Source organism: Phoenix dactylifera, chromosome 12 (genome assembly GCF_051530095.1).
Source record: "Phoenix dactylifera cultivar Ajwa chromosome 12, Ajwa_hap1_PhDact_Kaust_v1.1, whole genome shotgun sequence".
Taxonomy (NCBI): Eukaryota; Viridiplantae; Streptophyta; class Magnoliopsida; order Arecales; family Arecaceae; genus Phoenix; species Phoenix dactylifera.
This window is the reverse complement of record NC_143201.1, coordinates 5,820,647-5,843,379: the sequence shown is the minus strand read 5'-3', so window position 1 is coordinate 5,843,379 and position 22,733 is coordinate 5,820,647. Positions and strand designations below refer to the sequence as shown.

At 42.9% G+C, this 22,733-nt stretch overlaps 1 protein-coding gene across 2 annotated transcripts in view; it reads right to left on the bottom strand.

The window, feature by feature from the left end:
• SEC8 (subunit of exocyst complex 8) overlaps positions 1–22,733 on the bottom strand; it is a 63,492-nt gene that overhangs the window by 33,099 nt on the left and 7,660 nt on the right. Inside the window, exons 1-9 of one of the 2 annotated variants that reach the window (XM_088708667.2) lie at positions 16,625–16,916; positions 16,224–16,328; positions 10,890–10,999; positions 10,349–10,519; positions 6,456–6,624; positions 6,242–6,348; positions 4,485–4,789; positions 4,223–4,389; positions 3,952–4,067 (exon numbers count right to left, since the gene is read on the bottom strand). In XM_088708667.2, coding sequence (XP_088564793.2) covers positions 3,952–4,067; positions 4,223–4,389; positions 4,485–4,789; positions 6,242–6,348; positions 6,456–6,624; positions 10,349–10,519; positions 10,890–10,999; positions 16,224–16,250 — 1,172 coding nt within the window. In that variant the 5' untranslated portion in view covers positions 16,251–16,328; positions 16,625–16,916. Of the gene's footprint in view, positions 1–3,951; positions 4,068–4,222; positions 4,390–4,484; positions 4,790–6,241; positions 6,349–6,455; positions 6,625–10,348; positions 10,520–10,889; positions 11,000–16,223; positions 16,329–16,624; positions 16,917–22,733 lie in introns of those variants that run through there. The other variant, XM_039115888.3, reaches the window with a different exon arrangement.

The window sequence follows — 22,733 nt, the reverse complement described above, 5'->3', positions numbered from 1 at the left end:
TCTCCTTCCCTTCCTCCCTATCCCACTCCCTCTCCCTCCGGCTCTCCCCCGTTCGACAATGATGGCCTCTCAGCCCTCTCCCTCTCTCTCGACTTCTCTCCCCCCTCCCTCTTTTGCTCTCTCCTTCAACCTCTCCCTCTTCGTCTCTAGCTCTCTCTGTTTTGGTATACTTGAAACGGCACAGTACGGATCTATACCACGCCAAATCTGTCACCAACGGATACACCCTCCGATACCAGTTCAGTGAACCTTGTTATAGATTGCTATTATAATACTTCTCCAATCATCTAGCATCTTCTTGGTTTTCATAATTTTATTAAATAGGTTAGTAAGTGAATTTTACTCAATATCTCCCATGATTTTTTAAACCCCGATAAGAATTTCATTTGGCCCCAATGCCTTATATTTTTGCATCTTTTCAAAGCTATCTACACTTTGCTTTTATGAATTGTACAAATAGAACCTTGACTTCTTCCTTACTATATTTTTTTCAATAAATTTTTAGTAGAATCCTCATTTAATATTTTTTTTTTAAATAATGCCTCCATCTTTCTTTAATTTCTTAATTTTCTTATTACCTTTTATCCTCACTTTTAATACATCTAGCTTGATCAAAATTTTTACTTTTCCTTTTCTAGTTTTAGCTATTTTTATCCTCACTTTTAATCACGATCCTTTGTTTCGAACTCTTTTTAGTTTCAAATTTTGAATTGAAGCCAACAAAGTACATGCCGACTTTTCTTTAGTGAACCTGGCAAACAGTCTATCAACTTCAGTTCAAATTTGAAAATAAAAAAAAAGAGCTCGTAAAGTGCCGGATACGGACCTCTATTGTATCGTACCACTCACCGACCAATATCGGTCCCGAACTCCCGATACTATTTCAACGAACCATGATTCCACCACCAAGTTTCTTTATGCATACATCTTTTTCCCTTTTGACTCTCGTAAAACATCTTTAGTTACCTCTTAATATAGTTGGCCATTTGGTCCCAAATTTTGTTCAGTCTAGTCCTTAAATTCTAATTTTCCTCCCTTAATAATTTATCCCTGAAAGGTATAACATTTTCCCCTTTTAAATTCCACTATCTTATGTTTGAATGTTTATTAATTTCTTTTCCTTTCTTCTTGCACTTAAACATCTAAAACTAGCAACCCATGTTGTGTGGTTAAACTCTCAGGTGGTATTGCCTTATCATCGTTACATGTTGATCTTTCTTTTCTCTCCGTGAAAAAGTAACCTATTTGTAACAAATTTGATATGTGCTTAAAGGTTATTAAGTGCTCATCTCTTTTCTTAAATTATATATTTGCAATTGCTGAAACATAAGCTACTGCGAATTTAAAGATCTAATCTTCCATTAGCTCTCATCTCCAAAATCAAACCCCCTAAGTACTCACTCATCTCCTATGCCTATTTAGATCACTAGTCACCAAAGTCTGCAGAAGCATCCCAAACTGTCCGGTTCGAGGCGTCCCGGCCGTATCAGCAACGGACTGGGGCGGTTCCAGCATTAAAACCGAGACGTCGTCGCCGGAAGGGAAGGAGAAGAAAAAAAAGAAAAGAGAGAGAAAGCAGTAAAGCGAGGGAGAGGGAAAAGAACGAAGAAAGGCTGTCCGGCGGAGGCCGGGGAGTCTCCACGCAGAGGAGGCAGAGTACGGGATGACGCGAGGCGAGGCTCCGCCTTCGAGAGCCTCCGCGCGGAGGAGGCGGAGGCCAGGGAGACGCGGAGGCGAGACTCCACCCTGATCCCCTGTTTTGTTTGAAACAGGGGCCCGGAGGGGGCCTCTTTAATTTTTGCCCTTTTTAAGTTGAAGTCAACCCCTTAATTAAGTGAAGTTGGCAATGGATTTGCCGACTACAACTTAAAAAATGTAAAAATAAAAAGGGCCCCCTTCGGGCCCCTATTTCGAACAAAACAAAGGACCGGAGGCGGAGCCCCCCTCCGCGTCGCCCCGGCCTCCGCCAACCGGCCCTAGCCGGCCTCTCTTCCTTCCTCTCCCTCTCCCTCCCTCCCCCGCTCTCTCTTTTCCTCTCTCGTTCTCCCTCTCCTCCGTCTTTTCTACTATGTCAATACGGGCCTGCACCGTACCGTACCAGGCCCGTACCGACTCATCCTACTGGACAACTGGTACCGGTTCCCCCAACATTGTCCATGACTTTCCTATTTGCATGTACAATTTTTTTATCATTCGTTGATCCACTACTATTCCCACTCCAATTCTATTACCATCCTTACCAACATATAATAGCTACTAAAACATGATGAGCAAAAGTTGAAGACATAATATTCAAGTACAAGTGATCTATCAAGATTTTCAGATTATAGTTCGAAAAGAAAATAAACTGATGCACTTGAAAGTAGGCTGCAAGTGGGTCGGTTTGGATATAGCTCTTATGTAGCTCTATTTCCCCTTTCTTCACAATTTCTGTTGTTTTTTTCCCACTAGAGGCTTGACAAGACACCTCTAGAGTGCAGACATTTCCCACTTACTAAATTATTCAGCAAACTGACATGAAACTCTCAGATCTAGAAATGAAGAATTCAAATCCGAACCCTAAAATCAAATATACGGTTCCAGTCCAATTCTAAATCCTTTTGCACCATTTTTTGCAATATTATCCCAAGTGCAATCCATATTGATATCTACATTTAGACACTGCTAAGCACGAGGAATGGAGTTTCAGACCTAAGCAAAGGCTGAAATCAAAAAAAGTCATGGAACCTATCATGTAATTAGAAGGTAAGATATCCATGGAAGCTGACCACATCAATATTTTAAATTGTTGACAGCTAAAAGTTGAGCATCTGTAGGAGAGCCCTGGTGCCAATGAGAACAAGTCATGTGGAAGAGGATTTGAGCGAACAGGGAAGCTACCTCAAGTGGTACCATAATGCTTGAGGCAAACAGCACCCTCGGTCACATGAGGAAAGTTTGGATAAAAGGGAACTAAGCACACAGATCACAGGACTGGCTAGGCACACGAATTCCAAAGGCCACAGAAGGGCCCCATCCTGGGAAGTAACCATGAAAGCAGAAGCGAGAAGCATTGGTGTAACTGTTCATGAGTCTTTGGTATCAGCATGGGCAGTTGCCAATTGAGAAGGCTATTCAAGCCAGATTGAAGAAGGGAGGAAGGCATCAGCCAGCTCACCATCAACATGAACTTCTCAGTCATCTTATTCCATTGTTCATTGTAATTTGTTTTCTCTAGTAGACTAATCTGTGTTACTTTGAGATCCTGAGCTGCACTCCAGTGGGACTTTTTTTTATCAATTTTGTTGTTTTGAATGAAAGTATGTTTCTTTTATTAAACAGTAGGGTAATGATTAGATAATTTAAGTTTATCAGGATTCAAAGTTAATCTAATCCTATCCGCATTTTGTCAAAGAATCCACAATCTCATGTGACAGGCCTGACAGCTAAAGTGACCAATTAGCGATCTGACAGGTCATCAATCAATGGTCCATGCCAGAGAAAGTAAAGGTGAAACATAAATATATACATTAATTTTTCATACAATATGATAATGCTAAATTAGAAATGTCACATATGAAGGATGCAATATTAATTTGTGAGAATAATGATTTTTAAATATTATCATGGGTAACACAACAGCTTCAATATTCAAGGAGTTAGCATCTAATGGTTTGATACGGTGTTATCCATTGCAACAACACAAAAATTGTTGTTCTTTAGCACAAAGATGTTCATTAGACTCTCTCTCTCTCTCTCTCTCTCTCTCTCTGTGTGTGTGTGTGTGTGTGTGTGTGTGTGTGGAGGGGGTGTTAAAGTTTGCTTGTATAAGCTTAAATAACTTGATAAATGAAGTTAATGCTAAAATCCATCAAAACTGTCCTGGCACTTGATAAATTGTGTATCTGTATGTGCATAAAATGTATGTACATATGCATCTATCTGTGTATATATGCATGCATTTTTGCTTGCCTTTTTTCCTTTACAGGGGCCTTGTTTGCAAGTCTAGCTGTTTGAACAGCAGCATCTGCAGTTGCAGCTTCCGGGGTTGCCCTTAAAACTTCACATATGAGTTGTTGGCATTCACTCTTTCTCCGCAAAGATAAAGAAAAAAAGAAACCAAAAACATAATTGTCAACTAATCTTGCCATTTGAAGCATGACTACGATCAACCACTTACTAAAGCAATTTATGATCAAAATCCTTTGCCTAAGTCAACAAAGATAAGCTGCTAATAAGCTACCTGTATGACTGTCAAGGAAAAGCCCACAGTAAAGCCTCCAGTAACTTGAGAAGATTCAGAATCTGGATTCCAGCTTGGGTCACCACTTATGGATTTAGGTGTGTTTATACTGTCACCTTGTTGAGATGATTTTGATTCCAGAAGCTCGCCAACAATAATATGGTTCTCTGATTGTATTATAGAGCCAAGATTAAGCAAGCCTGGAAAAGACGTCTAAGCGAACAGAGAAAAATATATAACCAGTACTCTCAGAGTATCTCACCAAGTATACGAATGACAGAATCTAATATCAAGCTAAGAAGTTCACTGGCTGCTGACTGTGCTGTGCCCATAGGTGTCATTGCTGGAGAGACTGGACTAATAGCCATTTGTGTCCCCACAGATGATGCCCCATTCCTATGCTTCTGTTTCAGCACATGGTAGCTATCTAACAATCCTTTAGAATAATACGAGTCAGAAGTAGCTGTTCTGGTAACCTGACTCGTGCATGACCTCGATGAATTTTGTACTGCATGTTCTTTTATTTTTGAAGTAATCACATCATGAATGGTAGAACGCAGTCTTTGACTGTTTCACATTTATGAGGAAGTAAATAGCATCAACAAGATACTTATAAGTATTTGGAAATAGAATTAAAAAATGATAACCTAAATCAGAAATGAAAATTTGCAGAGTTTATTAGAATCAGAATGTTATACATAATGAGCAGTCTGCTGGAGTATTCCTAAATACACGTCCTGATATTTAAATATAAGCAAAACAAAATAAAAATCAAGTATAAGAAAAGATCTACCAGAGCAATACGGTGCTAACCAGTTCACATCAACATTTTATGTTACAAATTGTTCAAAGCATCTCAATTTTCTTCAAGGACAAAAAAGTACGATGATAATGGAAACTACTAAAATCATTAATTTAATTCCATTAGTAAGCACAGATAGCTGCCGCAAAGCACCATGCCAATTATTTCTGTTTAATGAACATACAGAAGTTTAAATCCCAAACAATTAATTCCTGTATACAATCACAATTCATACCACATTATTTCTCAATGAAGTGGCTACAAGGTGCTGGTTACAGTTGAGCAATTGTCATCAAAATTTAGATAGCCATTAGATGAGAACCAAAGAAAACACGTAGCAACCATCCACTTGTTACATAGAAACCACTGATGTTTTCCAGCAGAAGACAAAGCATAGAGGTATGAATTGTGGTTCTGTTACAGGCAACGAAGCAAAGTAACAGAAAGTGACACTTCATGCAAAGACAGCAAATTGGTTAGCAGTCTCTGATGAAATATTCTTGATTATCAGCATCAGTCCAACTATTTCAACCTAGGAATGATTTGACATTCTTTATTCTATGCTGGGTTAATCTTTTCTAAATGAACAATGGAGTGTGCTGCTTATTGAGGGGTTATTAGTCATCTTGCCTCAGTAAATGACCACCTAAGCATATCACTTGGTATGGACAAGGTTATAACAAAAACAGGAGAGATGCAAAAGGTTTACTCCCATGGCCAAAACACCTTATTTCCATTCCTACGCACTTTAACAAGAATAAATTATTGTTGCAATTTAATTGGGCAATAAATATGTCACATCACCTTGTGACCACATGCAATGAGTCCTTTTGACGTATTCAGTGCACAGCTAAGTTGCAAGAGTATCTTTGCCCTATGAACTAATGGGAATAAAAGCAAGAGTAATCAGGAAACTAGACAATTGAGCATAAAACACTCCCATTCACCAGTTTATGATGTAGCCCTGCCCAAATGTGTGTGTGTAAGGGGTACAGATCATCAAAAACCATGTGATATTCCCCTAGTTCATTAATCTTTTCCTTTCTTATTCTTTTTAAACAAGAGCATACTATAGTGTAGATAATATGACCAGGAAAAGGCAAAAAATGATCTAGGCAACCACCAAAAGAAACAAGCCTAAATCTAGAAGGAACTTAACCCATGATCAACAATCCTACTTTATAGGAGATACAGCATGATAAATTGACAGACAGTACCATATTATAGCACCAGCAGCTGCAACTTTGCCAAGCATACACAGGCACTCTACCAACGTATGTAAATATTTCACGTGGGTAGGGGCATTGCTCTTTTTCATTGATTCCTGCAATCAAAAGTAACCCTGAAACGTTCAGTTCTATTAGTGAAAAAACGAAAACTAAAACTATACAATATTGCAACAATTTCTTTCTTTCAGATACGTAGTCATACAAGAAATTCATCTGGTGTGGCATATGAAAGCCATGTTGGAATATGACGAGAAATACTCTTAACATGTCCATCACCAGCATGGGCCTTCACTGATTGAAGAACACCATCAGAGGCACCACCATCAAGTAACTCCATACTACTCTCATCATCGTGACCATCAAATGAAGAGCTAAAAAAGTGCACTCAGGTTAGTAAAGCTACAGCTTAAAAGACCAAAATGGATGAAGTGTGTGTGTGTGTAATGAGTGTGTATGTCTGTATCTATTTATATATTGTCTAACTACAAGCAAGTTCCACAAGTTGATCATGCAAATCATGCATTAGTATAGGCATGTATTTTCCAAGAAGGTCAAAATCAAGGTTCGCGGTACCGGAACCAGCACTCATGCCAGTAGGCCAGCAGTACAGTACGGTACGATGCCGTACCATGCCGTTCCCTCATGCAACAACAAAGGAAAAACAAAGAGGGAGAGGGAGGGGGAGAGAGATGCTGGGAGTGGGAGAGAGAGGGGACTCCGAAGCCCTCCTCTCTTCCTCTGCTCGGGCTGCTAGGTAGATCCCTTGTTTCGTTCGAACAAGAGCTCTAGGTGAAGAGAGAGAGAGGGACGGAGGGAGGGAGGGGAGCATGAGAGCTGCCGGGAGAAGGTGAGAGAGGGAGCTCGGAGGCCCTCCTCTCCTCCACTCGTCCACAAGGGCACTAGTAGAGCCCATGTTTCGAATGAAACAGAGGCCTGGCCCTGATTTTTAATTTTTTTCATTTTTTTAGGTGAAGTCGGCACAGAGTTTGCCGACTTCACTTAAAGAAGAGAAAAAAAATTAAAAATTAAAAACAAGCAACCTCTATGCCTACTTCACTTAAAGAAATGATGAAAAAATAAAAATCAGGGTCGAGCCCTTGTTTTGTTCTGTGGACAAGCGGAGGAGAGGAGGGCCTCCGAGCCCCCTCTCTCACCCTCTCCCAACATCTCTCTCGCTCCCCTCCCACTCCCTCCCTCCCTCCCTCCCTCTCTCTCTTTCTCTCTCTTTCCTTCTCCCTCTCCCCTTTCCTCGCTGGTTTCTCGAACTAAGGGCAGAATCGTACTGCTCAGCCCTCGGTACACCCCAAACTAGACGATTCAGAGCGGTACGGCGGTCTTTGCTCAAATTAGTCAAGCCTAAAAGCACAACCAAATAAAATAAATTTTTTTTGCATGTATACCCTCCAAAATTTATAAAATTATATGAATACCTTCGTAAAATTGCTATTTACATGTATACCCGCATAAAATACTTATTTTGCATGTGTACCTTCTTTTACTTTTTTTTTATATATGTCCCCATACCATCTAACGTCATTAAAAAATAAACAATTTAAAATTGAAATGATTGAAATACCCTTACAGGTAGGCATGCAAAAAGAAAACTTTATATGGATGTACATGCAAATAGCAACTTCGCAAGGATATTCATATTACGCATATTTAGGAGGGTATACACTTTAAAAAAATTCAATAAAAATGACCAAAATCTAGTAAAGATAATTCATTAATAAAAAAAGATAACAAAAAAGATTAAATCATGTAAACATCAACTCATATAATATAAATCATGTTGCTTTTACAAAATTTTTGCCTCAAAAATAAACAACTCAACATTTACAAATCACTAAAAAATATTTTACAAATCTAAGCATCTATAATTAATTTAAATTCGATGTGCTTTAATCTTTAAAAAGAATGAAGAATATATAAATGTCATAAATTCAATAATGATAATTATATCAAAGTCAAATGGAGAATAGTATTACCAAAATAATCACCTAATACTCCAACTTGACCAAGTCGAGATCTTAAAAAAGAAAATTGACAATGTAATTCGATCTTTTTTGATTTATCGATCCAACTGAATCATAAAAGCCTTAGCAAATTTTAGGCAAGATTTGATTTTTTAAATAAATTTTTTGGATGTATATCCTTCTAACTATGAGAAATTGCATGAATACTCTCATAAAATTACTATTTGCGTGCATGCCCTTATAACTTTATTTGCATATCTACCCATAAGGGTATTTCAATCATTTTAATTTTAAGTTGTTTATTTTTTAACGACGTTAAATGGTACGGGTATATATGCCAAAAAAGAAGAAGGATATACATGCAAATAGTAAGTTTAAGAGAATATTCATGCAATTTCATATATTTAGGAGGGTATACATGCAAAAAAACCCAATAAAATAACAAATAGATGATTCTAAATAGCGTTAAAAATAACCATAGAGATAAACAAGTCAGTACACATTTTACAAAATCTAGAAGTTTATCTGCCTCATCAATTACAAGCATGCTCAAGTTGGCTGAAGAAATTTTTCAAAACGTCTAGTTCCTGTCTTGGATCCCATATGAATACTTCATTTTTTGAAGGGTTGATTAATGATTTTAAGTAGAGATTGATTCTTGAATCCCGTCCATTTTGTCATTTATAAATTATACCCTTTGTTCCTCTCTTTCAAGGTAACCTAAATAAATAAGTGATTATATTGGAAATCCAAGATTGTTTGAATGGATATCAGGCTTAAGTTCCCACTTCAGCATGAACGCAGTCCTAGGTGTCCGTTTGATCTAGAATAAACTTAAGCTTCATGAGGAGCTCGTGGGTTAAAGGTAAATGAATGATCTATCGAGTATTTCCTTATGCCTCTTAATCATGGAAGCTGAATGATCATGATTGATGTGGATTAAACGTTCAAAAACAGCTTGACAATCAGAAGAGCAAATTGTGTCGGTGGGGAGGTATGCTTGCTTTGTGAAAGTGATGATTTCTGACTCTCAGTTGTACTATAAGTCTATGTCTGAGTGTGTTTGACCCAGCCTAAGTTAGGAAAACGCAGATAACCTATTAAACAAAAATAATCCAAAGGAACTGGAATTAGACAGCTTTTTCTGCAGTTCTTGAATTATGGAAGAACCTTGTTTGCGTGAAATGAGATATAAGCAATCGGCTTTGTTAGAAATAGTAATATGATAGGCTTTCAAACTGATTTTTAATGCAGAGAGTGTGTCGTTCCTTTGTTTATCCTCAAATTACTCGAGTTTGACTTGAATCTTCTGGAGATGGTACTGGGTTAGGATAAAGACCAGAGAGCAGGAACAAGATGAGGAGCCCTAAGTTGGACAGGGCATGAGGACAAAGAATCGAAGAGGGTTCTTCGTTCCGTCATTTTCTCCTCATGATCCACTCTCTTATATAAGAAAGTTGACCACAGAATTTGGAGGGGGGAGTAGTGTTCATCTCAATCTCATATTAGAGGTGTAGCCCGCACCTTGAAGAACCAGAGATTTTAGTTTCACACAAGGTACAGGACTTAGGACTATCACGCCCCAGAAGTTGTTCCTCATGCTGGACTTTCACCGAGAAGAGTGACAAATTTTCAACGATAAATGAGATTTAAGCACCAAGGAAGATATGAACCTTGCATATATCCTACTTCACTGAGATTTGACTCCAGCAATTTGCAGCAAAGTTTCAGGTAATGGAATCTTTTTCTTGTATTTAATAGACATTTACTAAATAGGATGCTAGGGATCCCTAGTGAAAATGGGGCCTCCAAATTTTGCCTTCCTAGTAAGTTGGAATCTAGAAAACTAGCTTGGCAATCCTGGTGGGCACAAAATATCACACTCTCAAGATAATATGAAGCAGGGGATATGATTCAGGGAGCTCAAATAGTATAATAATTAGGCTTCAGAATCATCGCTGATTCTTGGAGTAGAGATCATGAAGAATTTCTTTTGGAACCTGGCTCATGCTTGAAAAATTACAACAGTTGGCAGCAAATTTTCAGGAAGAAGGTATGGATTTGGAGAAAAAAAAATGTATCAAGTGATTGAAAAAAAAATGCAGATTTCAAGTCCTACCCGGCATCAACAGACCCTGGCCTGTATGATCCATCAGGTCCACCAATGTGATTATCGCCTTTCAATGATCTGGTTCTCCTAGATAGAGGCTGTGAACTGCTTACTGAGAGCCCAACGGCAGTGGTAGTTGGTATTTCATCATCTCTCTCAGGAATGCTCAATGTAGTTGAGCTGCACAAAACCATCAGCATGGAAATGATATAATTAATTACAACTAAAGAAGCATGACCAAGAAGGTAGAAGTAAGAAAACTCATATATCAAAATTCACAGTGAATTGAAGAAAGAAAAAATGAGTTCATATAATATTACATGTATTTTATGTAGATGTAAACAAATGTCTCTAACAAAAATAGTTGTCATTTAACTATGATGCATTCCTCCATGAACAAGTCATCAGAAGGGCAAGAGGGAGACAAGAACAAGGAAGCATGTTCCTTATTCTGACAGGAATGCAGCCACGAATTGACTGTCCTCCAAAGAAAAAATGAAGAAACTAAGATTTAAATCAATGTCACAATAAAAAGTATGGGAAGAATTACCTGTATTCACCCTTATTGTAAAGATGATTGTGCAAATCTTCAAGAACTTTATAGAACAAAACCCCACGCAACTTTGTTAATTCAGATCGAACATCTTGAAGAGCACCAACCTGCAAAATTTTAATCAGACATGAATGATATCTAGCTAACTTCCATATCTAGTACTAGTTTTGAAGAACTAGAAAATGATCACAAATAGATAGCAGATACATGATAAATTCACAGGCATACGCACCCAGGAAAAATTAGAACTAGTAATCAAAAACTACAAAATGATCAGAAGTAGAAACATGTGAGAATTCATGGATTTTACACACAATAATGCATATGCATACCTATATCTATTATTACATATATAAAGAGCACTTTGTGACCATTCGTCATCAAACACTCAGCCCACTCATGTGTTACCACAGTAGAAAGAAATCGAATGCGAAAAGAAATACGGACATATACTAGATGCGGCTGTATATTTTTGGAGGGGTCAGGTTAAGTCGTTAAGATAAAGATAGTAATGATCTATTTCGTCTAATTGAGACTTGGAAAGGAAACAAAATTCATGAAATAGAAAAGATGGGAATAAAGATACGCTATGAATAGGTCAGGTTAACTGGAGTTAAAGCTAATTTCCAACTATTTCAAGAAAGTAAGCACCATCCTCCCACCCAAACACAAAGAAAAGAAAAGGAGAAGGGGCTCTCAATAGTAGGAAAATAAACCTTTTATAAGATAAATAAATCATAACAATGCGTTTTAAAAAAAAGGGTGGCCCGGTGCATGAGGCTCTTATTGCTATAGGGTCTGAGGAGGGTCAGATATATGCAGCCTTACCCCGCACGTGGAGAGGCTATTTCCATGTTTTAGACTTGTGACACCAAGTTCACAAATGGAATAACCTTATCGTTGTGCCAAGACACACACTTAATAATGCATCTTAAGAATCCAAAATATATATCAATAATTGTGTGAAAAATGAATATACTTGGGTTCTAACTCCAATTGTGAGAGCTCGTGCAAGCATGTGTTTAGTCCCAAATTAGTTGTGCGCTGGGGGAGATCTTTCATACTTAAACAGAGCCAAGGCTTCTGGCTAGCCTTTACGGGTGAGGTCTTGGGTTAAATGGTATTAGAGTGAACTCAGCCCATGACCCATTTGTGAACTAGGGGATAATGCAATATGGGCCTTTTTGGGGCTTCACCACGAGTCGATTGAACTAAATTTGGACCCCTATCTTGGCGAGGATACTAAGACTTAAATAGAGAAAATATGTGAGGACCCATATGGGCATGTATTGAGTCATGCATTAATTTTGCACAAGAAATATCTTGGATACTTGTACACGATCAAGAAACTCAAATAACACCTTCCAACTAACCTTCTTAAGTGGCGTCCTAGGTCGTTACACCAGTAAGCCAAGAAAAACCTATGCTGTTAGAAAGTATGTATTAGGGACCTGGCTCTTGCTTGGAGAAAGGAAAGAAAAACTACATATCTTTCCTTTCTTCCTTCTTCTCTCTTTTTCCTTACCTTTCTTTCCTTTTTCTTCTTTTTTTCCTTATCCGTTCCGTTGCTTCTCTCTTTCCCTTTTCTTCTTCTTTCTCTTTCCTCTCTTCCTTCATTCCTTTCATTCTTTTTATTCTCCCTTCCTTTCTTTCTTTCCTCTTTCTTCCTCTTTCCTTTCACTTTTCCTTTTCTTCATCTTTCCTTCCTTTCTTTGTTTCTTTTTTCCTTCTTTCTCCATATGTATGGGTTTCGGAGATGGGACAACCAAGACACCCCTCATCCAACCAGGACTTAAGAACCTTGGATGGAAATATTTAATTATTCATATTTAGTATTTTTAAAAATATTTTTAAGCATTTTTGGCAATTTTAAAAAAAAATAAAAAAAGGGCCATGAAGCCCGAGGCCCAACCCAAATGCCCAAGCCTGAGTAAAGGCCAAGCTTGGGCCTGAAAGGTAGGCCCGAAAGCCAGGCCAGGCCAGGCAAATAGTGTTGACCTTTAGGTAAAGCCCGGCCCATCCTATTAAGAGGTCTAATCATCAACGAGTGTCTTATGGTATCAGTACCCCCATGGCAATAGTAATAAAATCGTAATTAAATCAATTAAACCTTCTCCCAGCTGCTTGGGGCTGGCCTTACCTCATTCGCTAAGAATTCTTATCTATGGCTACAACTGATGTTATTTCAAACTTTTTTTACATCCTTTTTCACAACTTCCCTCCATGTTACATGAGGTCATTCCCTACTCTTTCTACATCCTTCAACAAAAATTATGAAGTACTACTCTTTACATATGCCCCCTCCTATTTTCACTGTAAATGCTCAAATCATCTCAACCAATTCTCCATCACTATTTCTGAACTTGCACAGCTCTCCTACTTGTCCTCTCATTTCTTTGACCTTCCCCAAACCTCCATACTTGGGTCCTTATAGTGACAGTGGTGAAAATTGGCCTCCATTGATAACGTCAAATTGCACACAGTTTAAACCTCAACTATGAACATAGAAGTCAATGTAATTATTGTCAACAGCTTGAACTACTCTAAAAATAATCAATACTCCGTCATATTTACTTCCTCAAAATAAATCTATCATTTTTATTTTTTATATATTTCTGGAGATTGCACTCCTTGCACCTTTTAAATTTACTTCTTAGTTCTTAAGTTCTACGCTGCTGCTTTAAAGCAGAGAATTGTGTGATAATGGGATTGATCTTCCAATAAATCTTTTGTAAGTTGGTTTAGTACTCAAGTTCTTCTAGCTCTCCGTGAAATAGCCTCTTTGTTATTAAAACAATTCATCAAACAAGAGTGCCCAACTTGTTCCATCTAAATCGATGATGATGATGATGATCATGATGATGAAAGAATTCAAGCAATAAATTATTGTTCGCAAAAAAATAAACAAGAAGAAATGATCCAAACAAATATAAATTATAGGTGCAATGTAATGTCATAATATAAAAGCAAAATTCATTAAAACATTAAGTTGCCTAAAAATATTAACATCAGGGTACATTGTAAAGCCGTCATGTAAAACCTTTGTTAGCCCTGGCCCTATAGCAAGCAAGGCCCGAAGGCCATTTCACTAAACCGAACAAGGCAAAGCCCTAATCAAACTTGGATGGAGAAGGAAGAATCCCCCTCCACCTCGGACTTCGCTAGAGGCTAGAAAACCCCTAGCCTCCGCTCTATTTAATGACCCGAGCCCTCTCTCTTTCTTCATCGTCTCTCTCTTCTCTCTCTCTCTTTTCTCGTGCCCAATTATTGGGCTCATCGTGCAATCGCAAAAGCCTTGCCGGAGACAAGGCATCATCACCTCGCCAGCACCCTCTCTCCTATCTCTGCCTCATGTAGCCATCACCAACCAGGATCTCACTATGAAACGCAAGAATCAGGCAAGGAAAATTGGCTCTATTTAATCCTCTATTCTCAAATATGAAAATCAACCTTGTTCCTTTGTCTCGGCCTTCTTTGCTGTCGGCACTTGTCGCAAGAGATCAGGACCCATCCCTTGTGATGGTTCGAGACCGTCGACACCAGCATCCAAGAACCATGGAAATATGAAGAAAAGGACCCAAACCCCTGTTTTTGGTCGTTCCCCTTGTTTGCTTTCTCTTTTTCCATTGCCAGTCGTCGAGGGCTGTCAAGCACCACCACGGCCACCTGGCCGCATCCTCTTCTTCTTACTCTTCTTCTTCTTCTTCTTCTTTCTTGTTCTCTCTCATTCTCTCTCCTATTTCTCCTTTTCTCTCTTCCCAAGCTTTTTCTCTCTCTAGTTAGTGTGACCCTAAGGGGTTCCTCTCATATAACACACACTATTCTTGGTAGAACAGTCCTGACCCTTGGCCGCCAAGTAGCGCACCAGCTCCACCTTAATCCTTGTTGGATTCCACTAGATCTGGCCATCCTCGATTACTGTGAATCACCTGTACTCTGGTTTGACCTTTGATTGGATAGAATGAACTTGACCAGACCAACCCGCCCGACTAGCCTTGTCCTTTTTTATCCTTATCGGGCATGAAGTTGTATTCCCCATAGTACCTCAATTTTTAACTTCACTTGGCTTCTAAAACAATAATAAATTAATTATTATTTTAATGACATTGAATAGGTGAAATTGACCCGTCTAACTGAAATAGAATTTCGAAGCAAGAAAAGGTAAGTAACCTAGTGCATCAAAGTTTGATTTCTACATAACCATTGAAAAATTACAATTAGTTTATAAAATTTGGTTATGATCTATGTTTATATTTGATTAAGTGAATTAAGCATACTATTATTACTGTCATAATTGTTTTGAAATATGTTATGCATTTTGATATTCTTATAAGATGAATTTTGGAAAATTTGATAGGATAATTTATGAAATTCGTTTTATATATATATTCTCAGCATGGCTATAATCTGGCCCTACCAATGGAGATTATACATTAGTCTTGCCGACTTGTAATTTAAGAAACTAATTTCAACATCAAGCCACTGTTAATTAGAATAATGGTATCCGTTATCTAGCACTGACTGCACCCTGTATCTATTATCTGATCCATGCCACTGGGTTGTGTGATCATAGCTTGATGCTGGGTCCAGTATCACTTTATAAAAAGAATAAATTTTGAAAAAAATATGTATTATTCGAGATTTGATTTCCTTCCAATTAGTGTTATAATAATTGATTATATGTTTGTTTGGCATGCTTCGATCCCACTTTGATGTGTTATGTTACTCACTTGGCTAATGTAGCTCATTATTCTTTCTTCTTTTATTTTCAGATCCTGAATCATCTCAAAACTTGGGGGAGTATGCTAGATTGCTTGGAGATACTTGAGTCATCCGGACTTCTAGCATAGTTTAGTTTAGCCTAATTCAATTTAGTTTTAGATATTTTATTCGGTTTGAATGATAACAATTGGTTGAAACATTATGACTCATGCTACTTTGGGATATTTAGTTATGAGAAAAATTTGATTGGATCTTTCTTAAATTGATTTTACGAGAATTGAAGAATTATTATTATTGCTCTTTGATCAGTAGCCTTGCATGCTTGTATGGTCCACCCTGCAGGTATACGGTATCTATTACGCTCTGAGTTCAAGGAGTGACAACCTTCTCATAGTTTTTAATGCTTGCTCAAAAACAAGAGGCAATTGCACTTGAAAGTTTTTAAATTAGGATACGAGATGACCCCTGTTTTATTTGTCAGCATGATAGTATAACTTTTATCAGCACATGCTAGAGAATATGTATACTGTGGTTTAGGTAAAGCTAGGCCAGCATATTATGAAATTCTGATGACAAACAATTGGTTGTTTTAAGAGTGTTGAAACTAACCACTTGAAGGCCCTCCCTCTCTAGCATCAATGTTGACTGGACAAGCAACTGAACAGCAGCATATAACTGTTTTTCTATGATCAGCTTCTCGATGCGACCAGGAACCTGTGAACATTCATATATGCAATAAGTACACTGTATCTATAGCTACATCAACCAGTTCTTATGTGTTCGATATAGACAAGATGGAAAGAAAACATCTGAATGCCCCAAATAAAAGATTTGTTTCTTTCATACGACAGTGTAACTATTAGAGAAACTAACATACATATGATTGTAAACAGTTTTATTGAGTATATGTAGTAATATTATATGTCCATATATATCTGTCTGCTGCACATGAGGTGCAGTACACAGAGAACCAACTTCACAGACTTGTTTTCTGAGAATTAAACAACCACCTGTCGATGTGTCTGGTTGGTCTCCTCTTCATAACAATGCCTTTGCCAGAAGAAGTAGCACACTATCACCAAAATCAAATGACCTGATTGTTGACAGACTGACTGCTAAAGGTGAAGTGGAAGGGTTATCTGGAATCTGTTTAAAATTTCTCCAAGGCCTCGAGATCAGTCATTAAACTGTCATTGGAGATCACAATATAATTGTATTTCTGTTCGTAGCTCCAGTTATATCAGTATGCCATGAAGCCTTTCAGTTCATTCTAGCTCTACGTGTGTAGAAGGAGAAATGAATCTTTAATATACAGAGAGAATATTAGTCTAACATTCAACTACTGGAAATCCAAATATCATAAAGTTACAAAGGAGTGACAATGTATGCACATGATGAGATGCATATATCTAACTCTTGTATGAGCTTACTCGAAATGAGATGCATGCCCCCAAAGAAGAAGTGATTGTTTTATGGAGGATCAACATTTTGCACAAGGTTGTTTCAAATATTAAAATACATTCAGCCACCTAGAGACTAAAATAGACCAAAGCTAATCTAATATTGGTAATAACAAAATGGAAAGGAAAGAATCCAACCAATAAAAATCAATATCAATAATGATTTTCCACTTTATTAGATTCTAAAAGATGGATCGAAAACGAAAATACAAAATTTCTCATCCTAGGAAAACAAAGTGTCTTTGGAAAATCAGACAGCATATAGGAACTTGAAACCCGAGAATTAGTTAGCACGCCCTTCACACAAGATTACAAGATGAAAATTCAAAAAATAGAAAGGAAAAAAGTAGAAAGAATTAGCACCGCCGAATTGGACTCCTAGACGGCTAAACCAAAACCTTCCTTTTACGTAAGATATGAAATCTGTGGACCTTCTCGACACTAAAACTCCAATTAGCACCCCTTCAATAGCTCAAATTCCAAAACACCCACTTCATTGTGTGATACTCCATGTCCCTTCAGACTACAACAGTCTATCCTTGGAAGAAGGGAGCTAAGATATGAACCAATGCATAACAATATCAAAGGAAATGACAGCACAATGTCAGAACACAGAAGAAATATTATAGTTACTGTTACGGGGGAACTCAGCCACCATGCCCCACGTGACCGACACGCGCGCCCAAGAAGACTACAGCTGCCCCTTGATCCAGTAACCCGACCCCGAGTCGGATATCTTCGGCTTCACAGCCCGACCCCGAGTCGGCTGCCCCTTGATCCAGCAATCCGACCCCGAGTCGGATATCTTCGGCTTCGCAGCCCGACCCCGAGTCGGCTGCCCCTTGATCCAGCAATCCGACCCCGAGTCGGATATCTTCGGCTTCGCAGCCTGACCCCGAGTCGGCTGCCCCTTGATCCAGCAATCCGATCCCGAGTCGGCAATCTCTCGACAACGACAGGCTGTTCCCCTGAAGCATGCCACGACCCTCTGTCCCTGCAACGGTCGTATCCGGCGCTGCTCCACGATCTCCTGTAACAGCCGTACAAGGCGGAGCTCCACTACGCCCTGTCACGGCCGTACCCAGCGCTGCCCCACGACGCCCTGTAACGGCCATGTCAGTGGCAACTCCATCGTGCCACACGATGACCAACCCCCCCCCGAAGGACCCCCCAGCCTGGTATATATGCTGCGGGGGGGAGAAGGGGGGAGGTAAGCAAGAACTTCCAGAGCATTCTCCTACTACCTGCAATTATCTCTCCTTCTCCTCCAATCTCCTCTGACTTGATCGTCGGAGGGCCCCCACTACCCCAGTGGTGGTGCGAGGCTTGCTTGCAGGTTTTCCGGTGGAAGGTGGAGCACAATCAACACCAACCAAGGCAACTCAGACGAAATCCCGTTCACACCGCTGTGCCAATCGTTCTCGGTTTGGACCACCAGCAACAGTTGGCGCTAGAAGGAGGGCCGAATCTTAGAGCGATCGTAATGGCACGGCGAGGTGGTCGTGGAGCTTCCAATGCCTCCGGTCGCGGGGCCTCTCGCGCCTCCGGCCGGGAGGCCGCTGCGTCTCCAACACATTCTCAGCAACACTCCACCGTTCCACCCCCCATTCAGATGGTCGAAGCCGCTCAGTTCGACCAGTTAGCCCAGCAGGTTCGCACCCTCGCGGAGGCGGTGCAGAACCTGCAGGGTGTGATGTCTCGGGCGCCGCAGCGGGCCCAGGAGCCGCTGCTCCCTGAGCGCTCACCTGTCCTCCTTAACCCGCGCTCCTTCCTCTCCCATGGGGAGGAGCGCCGGCGCGAGGAAGATTCTCGAGCACGGTCCATTCTGCCGGGACCGTCCCATCGGAGCTGCGCGGGGTACGAGAGGCGGGCCCGGGCGCGTTCCCAGACCCCCCAGTCCTCAAGGAACCCGCGCTCCAGTCGGTCCCCCTCTCGGTGCTCCTTGTCTCCCACCCATCGGTCGCGCTCCCTGGACCGGCGGGTGGACGATCTCCACCGACAACTCCAGGTCCTGAAGGGCCACTCTAAAGATCCCTTCGCCGACTTGGAGATCTCCTCCCAACCGGCGCTTGCCTCGAGGATCCTGCGGACCCCGAATCCGCCGGGGTTTAAAATGCCGGCGATCGAGCCCTATGACGGGGCGGCGGACCCGCAGGATCACGTCGAGAGTTTCAGGACCCTTATGCTCCTCCACGGAGCATCAGGTCCTCTCCTCTGCAAGGCTTTCCCGGCGACCCTCCGTGGCCCGGCAAGGGCGTGGTTCGCCGGCTTGGAGGCTAACTCGATCCAGACCTTCGATCAGTTTACCCGCCTCTTCATCACCCATTTCGCCGTCAGTAGCCGGCGGCGACTGGTCTCCGACTCCCTCTTTGATGTCCGGCAAAACGAGGGAGAAAGCTTGCGGGATTATCTTACCCGCTTCAACAAGGCTACGTTGGAAGTCCGGAACCTGAGCCAGGAGGTGGCTCTTTCAGCCCTGAAGCGTGGCTTCCGAAAGGGCAGACTCACCTTCTCCCTGGACAAACGCCTGCCGCGGAGCTTCCCGGAGTTGTTGTCCCGGGCGAACCAGTATGCGGACGCCGAGGAGGCGGCTGCCCACCGAAGCAAGGAGGCCGCCGAGATCCCTCCAAAGCTCGGGAAGAAAAGGCGAAAAGAGGCACGCCAGGGGAGGAGCCCGACGCCTCAGCGTCGGCGCAGAAGCCTGTCGCCGGCGAGGAACCACGGCGCCCTACGCCCTCGTTCTCCGCCCCGACGTTTCAACCGGTACACTCCTCTCCTGACTCCCCGGGCCCAGATCCTCATGGAAATCAAGGGGCGGGAGGACCTCCCGGTCCCGAGACAGATGAAGAAGATCCCTGGGAGGAGGCCCTCTCGGGCGTACTGTGAGTACCACCGGGACCACGGCCACGACACCGAAGACTGCTTCCAGCTTCGGGACGAGATCGAGGCTCTCATCCGCCGAGGGCGTCTCGGTCGATATGTGAACGACCGACGTCCCCCCGCAGACTCGCGTCCGGCCGACCCGGCCCCTCCGGAGCCTCGGGAGCAGAATCGACCCGTCGCGGGCGTGATCCATACTATCACTGGGGGCTGCCTCCGGCCCGAGAGGAACGCGGGGGGCTCGACTGAAGCATCAAGGGCAGCCGTCGCAAAGAGGCAGAGGGTCGGTAATGTAATCACTTTTTGTGATGAAGATGTAAAGGGGGTTCAGACCCCCCACGACGACGCCATGGTGATCTCCCTCACTATGGCAAACTATGATGTAAGGCGTGTTCTTGTGGATAGTGGAAGCTCAGCTGATATTTTTGATTGTTGCAATCGACTACTTCACCAAGTGGGTGGAGGCAGAGCCGCTGGCCACTATCACGGAGGTGCAAGTCCGGAAGTTCGTGAAGAAGAACATCATTGTCCGATTTGGGGTACCTCGGGTCCTCATCTCGGATAATGGCCGACAGTTCGACAACAAGTATTTCCGTGACTTCTGCGAGGAGTTCGGGATCGAGCATCGGTTCACATCTGTGTCGCATCCCCAAACCAACGGCGAGGCCGAGGTCACAAATCGGACAATCCTCCAAGGAATCAAAGCGCGAATCGGTCGGACGGGGCAAGCTTGGGTCGAAGAACTCGAGAATGTCCTTTGGGCGTATCGGACCACGCATCGGACCCCTACCGGGGAGACGCCTTTCAGCCTAACCTATGGCACAGAAGCCGTTGTCCCCGTGGAGCTCGGACTCCCCTCACCTCGGGTGGCCGCGCACCGACCCGAGGCCAATTCGGAACAACTCCGAGGGAACCTGGATCTCTTGGAAGAAGCGAGGGAAATGGCGCAGGTTCGGATGGCGATGTATCAGCGGAGGGTGGCCCGATATTACAACTCCAAGGTCCGACCGAAGCTTTTCAGAATCGGAGATCTGGTGCTAAGGCGAGCTAAAGCATCTCAACCTGCGGAAGGTGGGAAGCTAGCGCCAAATTGGGAAGGCCCGTATAAGGTTCGCTGGGTAAACCGACCTGGCTCCTACCAGTTGGAGGCCCTAGATGGTCGAGAAATTCTAAGGAGCTGGAATTCCGCTAACCTGCGGATGTATTACCAGTAGAACGACGATGCCAGAAAGACAGTTCAAAAATGTATAACACTTTGCATTTCAATAATTTCTGGTTACAACGGCGTGCTCGTGTGATTACAAGGAATTCCCAGAGGGGAATTAGGGTGTAAAGAAAGTAAAGAAGAGGTGGAGACTCCGAGGAGCTGAAGATCTGGGATCCCGAAACCTCCATCTGAAGCGGTTGCAATCCCGTCGGAAGTGGGTGCTTCCAACCGGAGGCGCCATCGGCGTCTCACGAAAGAGACGAAGAGCCGGCGCGGATGAAGAAGAAGTGGACGAAGGAGAAGTCCACACTGCCTCCAACCGGAGGCGCCATCCACGCCCCACGAAGAGGACGAGGAGCCGCCGCAGACGAAGCTCCCGCTGCCTCCAGGGGAACGCCACCTCCAAGGGATATTCCGGTCCTCCCCAGTGTTAGGGGAGAGAAGGAATACAAGGGGGAAGAGCATATGGAGGCGTGGTCCCGGATCAAGCACCTGGTGCGGAGCTCAATCGGGAGGCCGAACTTCAAGGAGGGGAGACGTGATCCCGGATGAAACGCCTAGAGCGGAGTTCCGCCGGGGAGAACCTCCTTGTTGATCCCAGATGAAACGGCTAGTTGGCGGAAGTCGCGAAGGGCGCGCCTCCCGTTCCTTCGGCAGGGGTCTCTCAACCATGCGCCGGAGAGGAGGCCCACGATCCATGGCAACCTGAACAGCTCCGGCTTGGCAGGCTCCATCGCACCTGCACCTATATTTATAGCCAAACTGCGGCCCCCCGGTCGTTCCGATACGGGTGGCTCCAATAAATGCGGGCGCATTGAATCCGGAGCCGATCCGGCTCTCAAGGCGTATCTTCCCGCGATTTCCTAAGCGTCATTCTCCTTAATCGCATTTTTTGTAGGACACTCCGGGTGGCCTGTACCCCTAGGTCCACGTATCTCCGCTCGCGCCCCAGGCCGCATCCGCCTCGAAGAACGCGCGTATCGCGGCCGCTTAACTGACACTCCTCGCAAGCAGCAACTGGCGATCCGATTTTCCAGGTAACCCCTTAATTAGCACTTAATGCCCATCTGGTGTTCCCCAGGCGACGCTTGGAGAGGAGGAGAAATACAATCGCAGCTGGCCATGGAGAAATCCCGTCGGGCGGCAAGCGACAGGCGCACGACCAGCGCCCGGGAGCAGACTAGCCTGAAGCCCCGACCGGTCGCCTCGGCTTGCGCCAGCCTTTGCCGACCAACGAGCGGAATTTCCCGAGGCTCGGCCCTTGGATGCCAGGCTAACCCGATGATCCCCGAGGCTCGGCCCTTGGATGCCAGGCTAACCCGATGATCATCCCGGGAGCAGACTAGCCTGAAGCCCCGACCGGTCGCCTCGGCTTGCGCCAGCCTTGGCCGACCAACGAGCGGAATTTCCTGAGGCCTAACCCTCGGATGCCTGGCTTAGCGCCGGAAGAATTTTCTGAGGCCTAACCCTCGGATGCCTGGCTTAGCGCCGGAAGAATTTCCTGAGGCCTAACCCTCGGATGCCTGGCTTAGCGCCGGAAGAATTTCCTGAGGCCTGACCCTCGGATGCCTG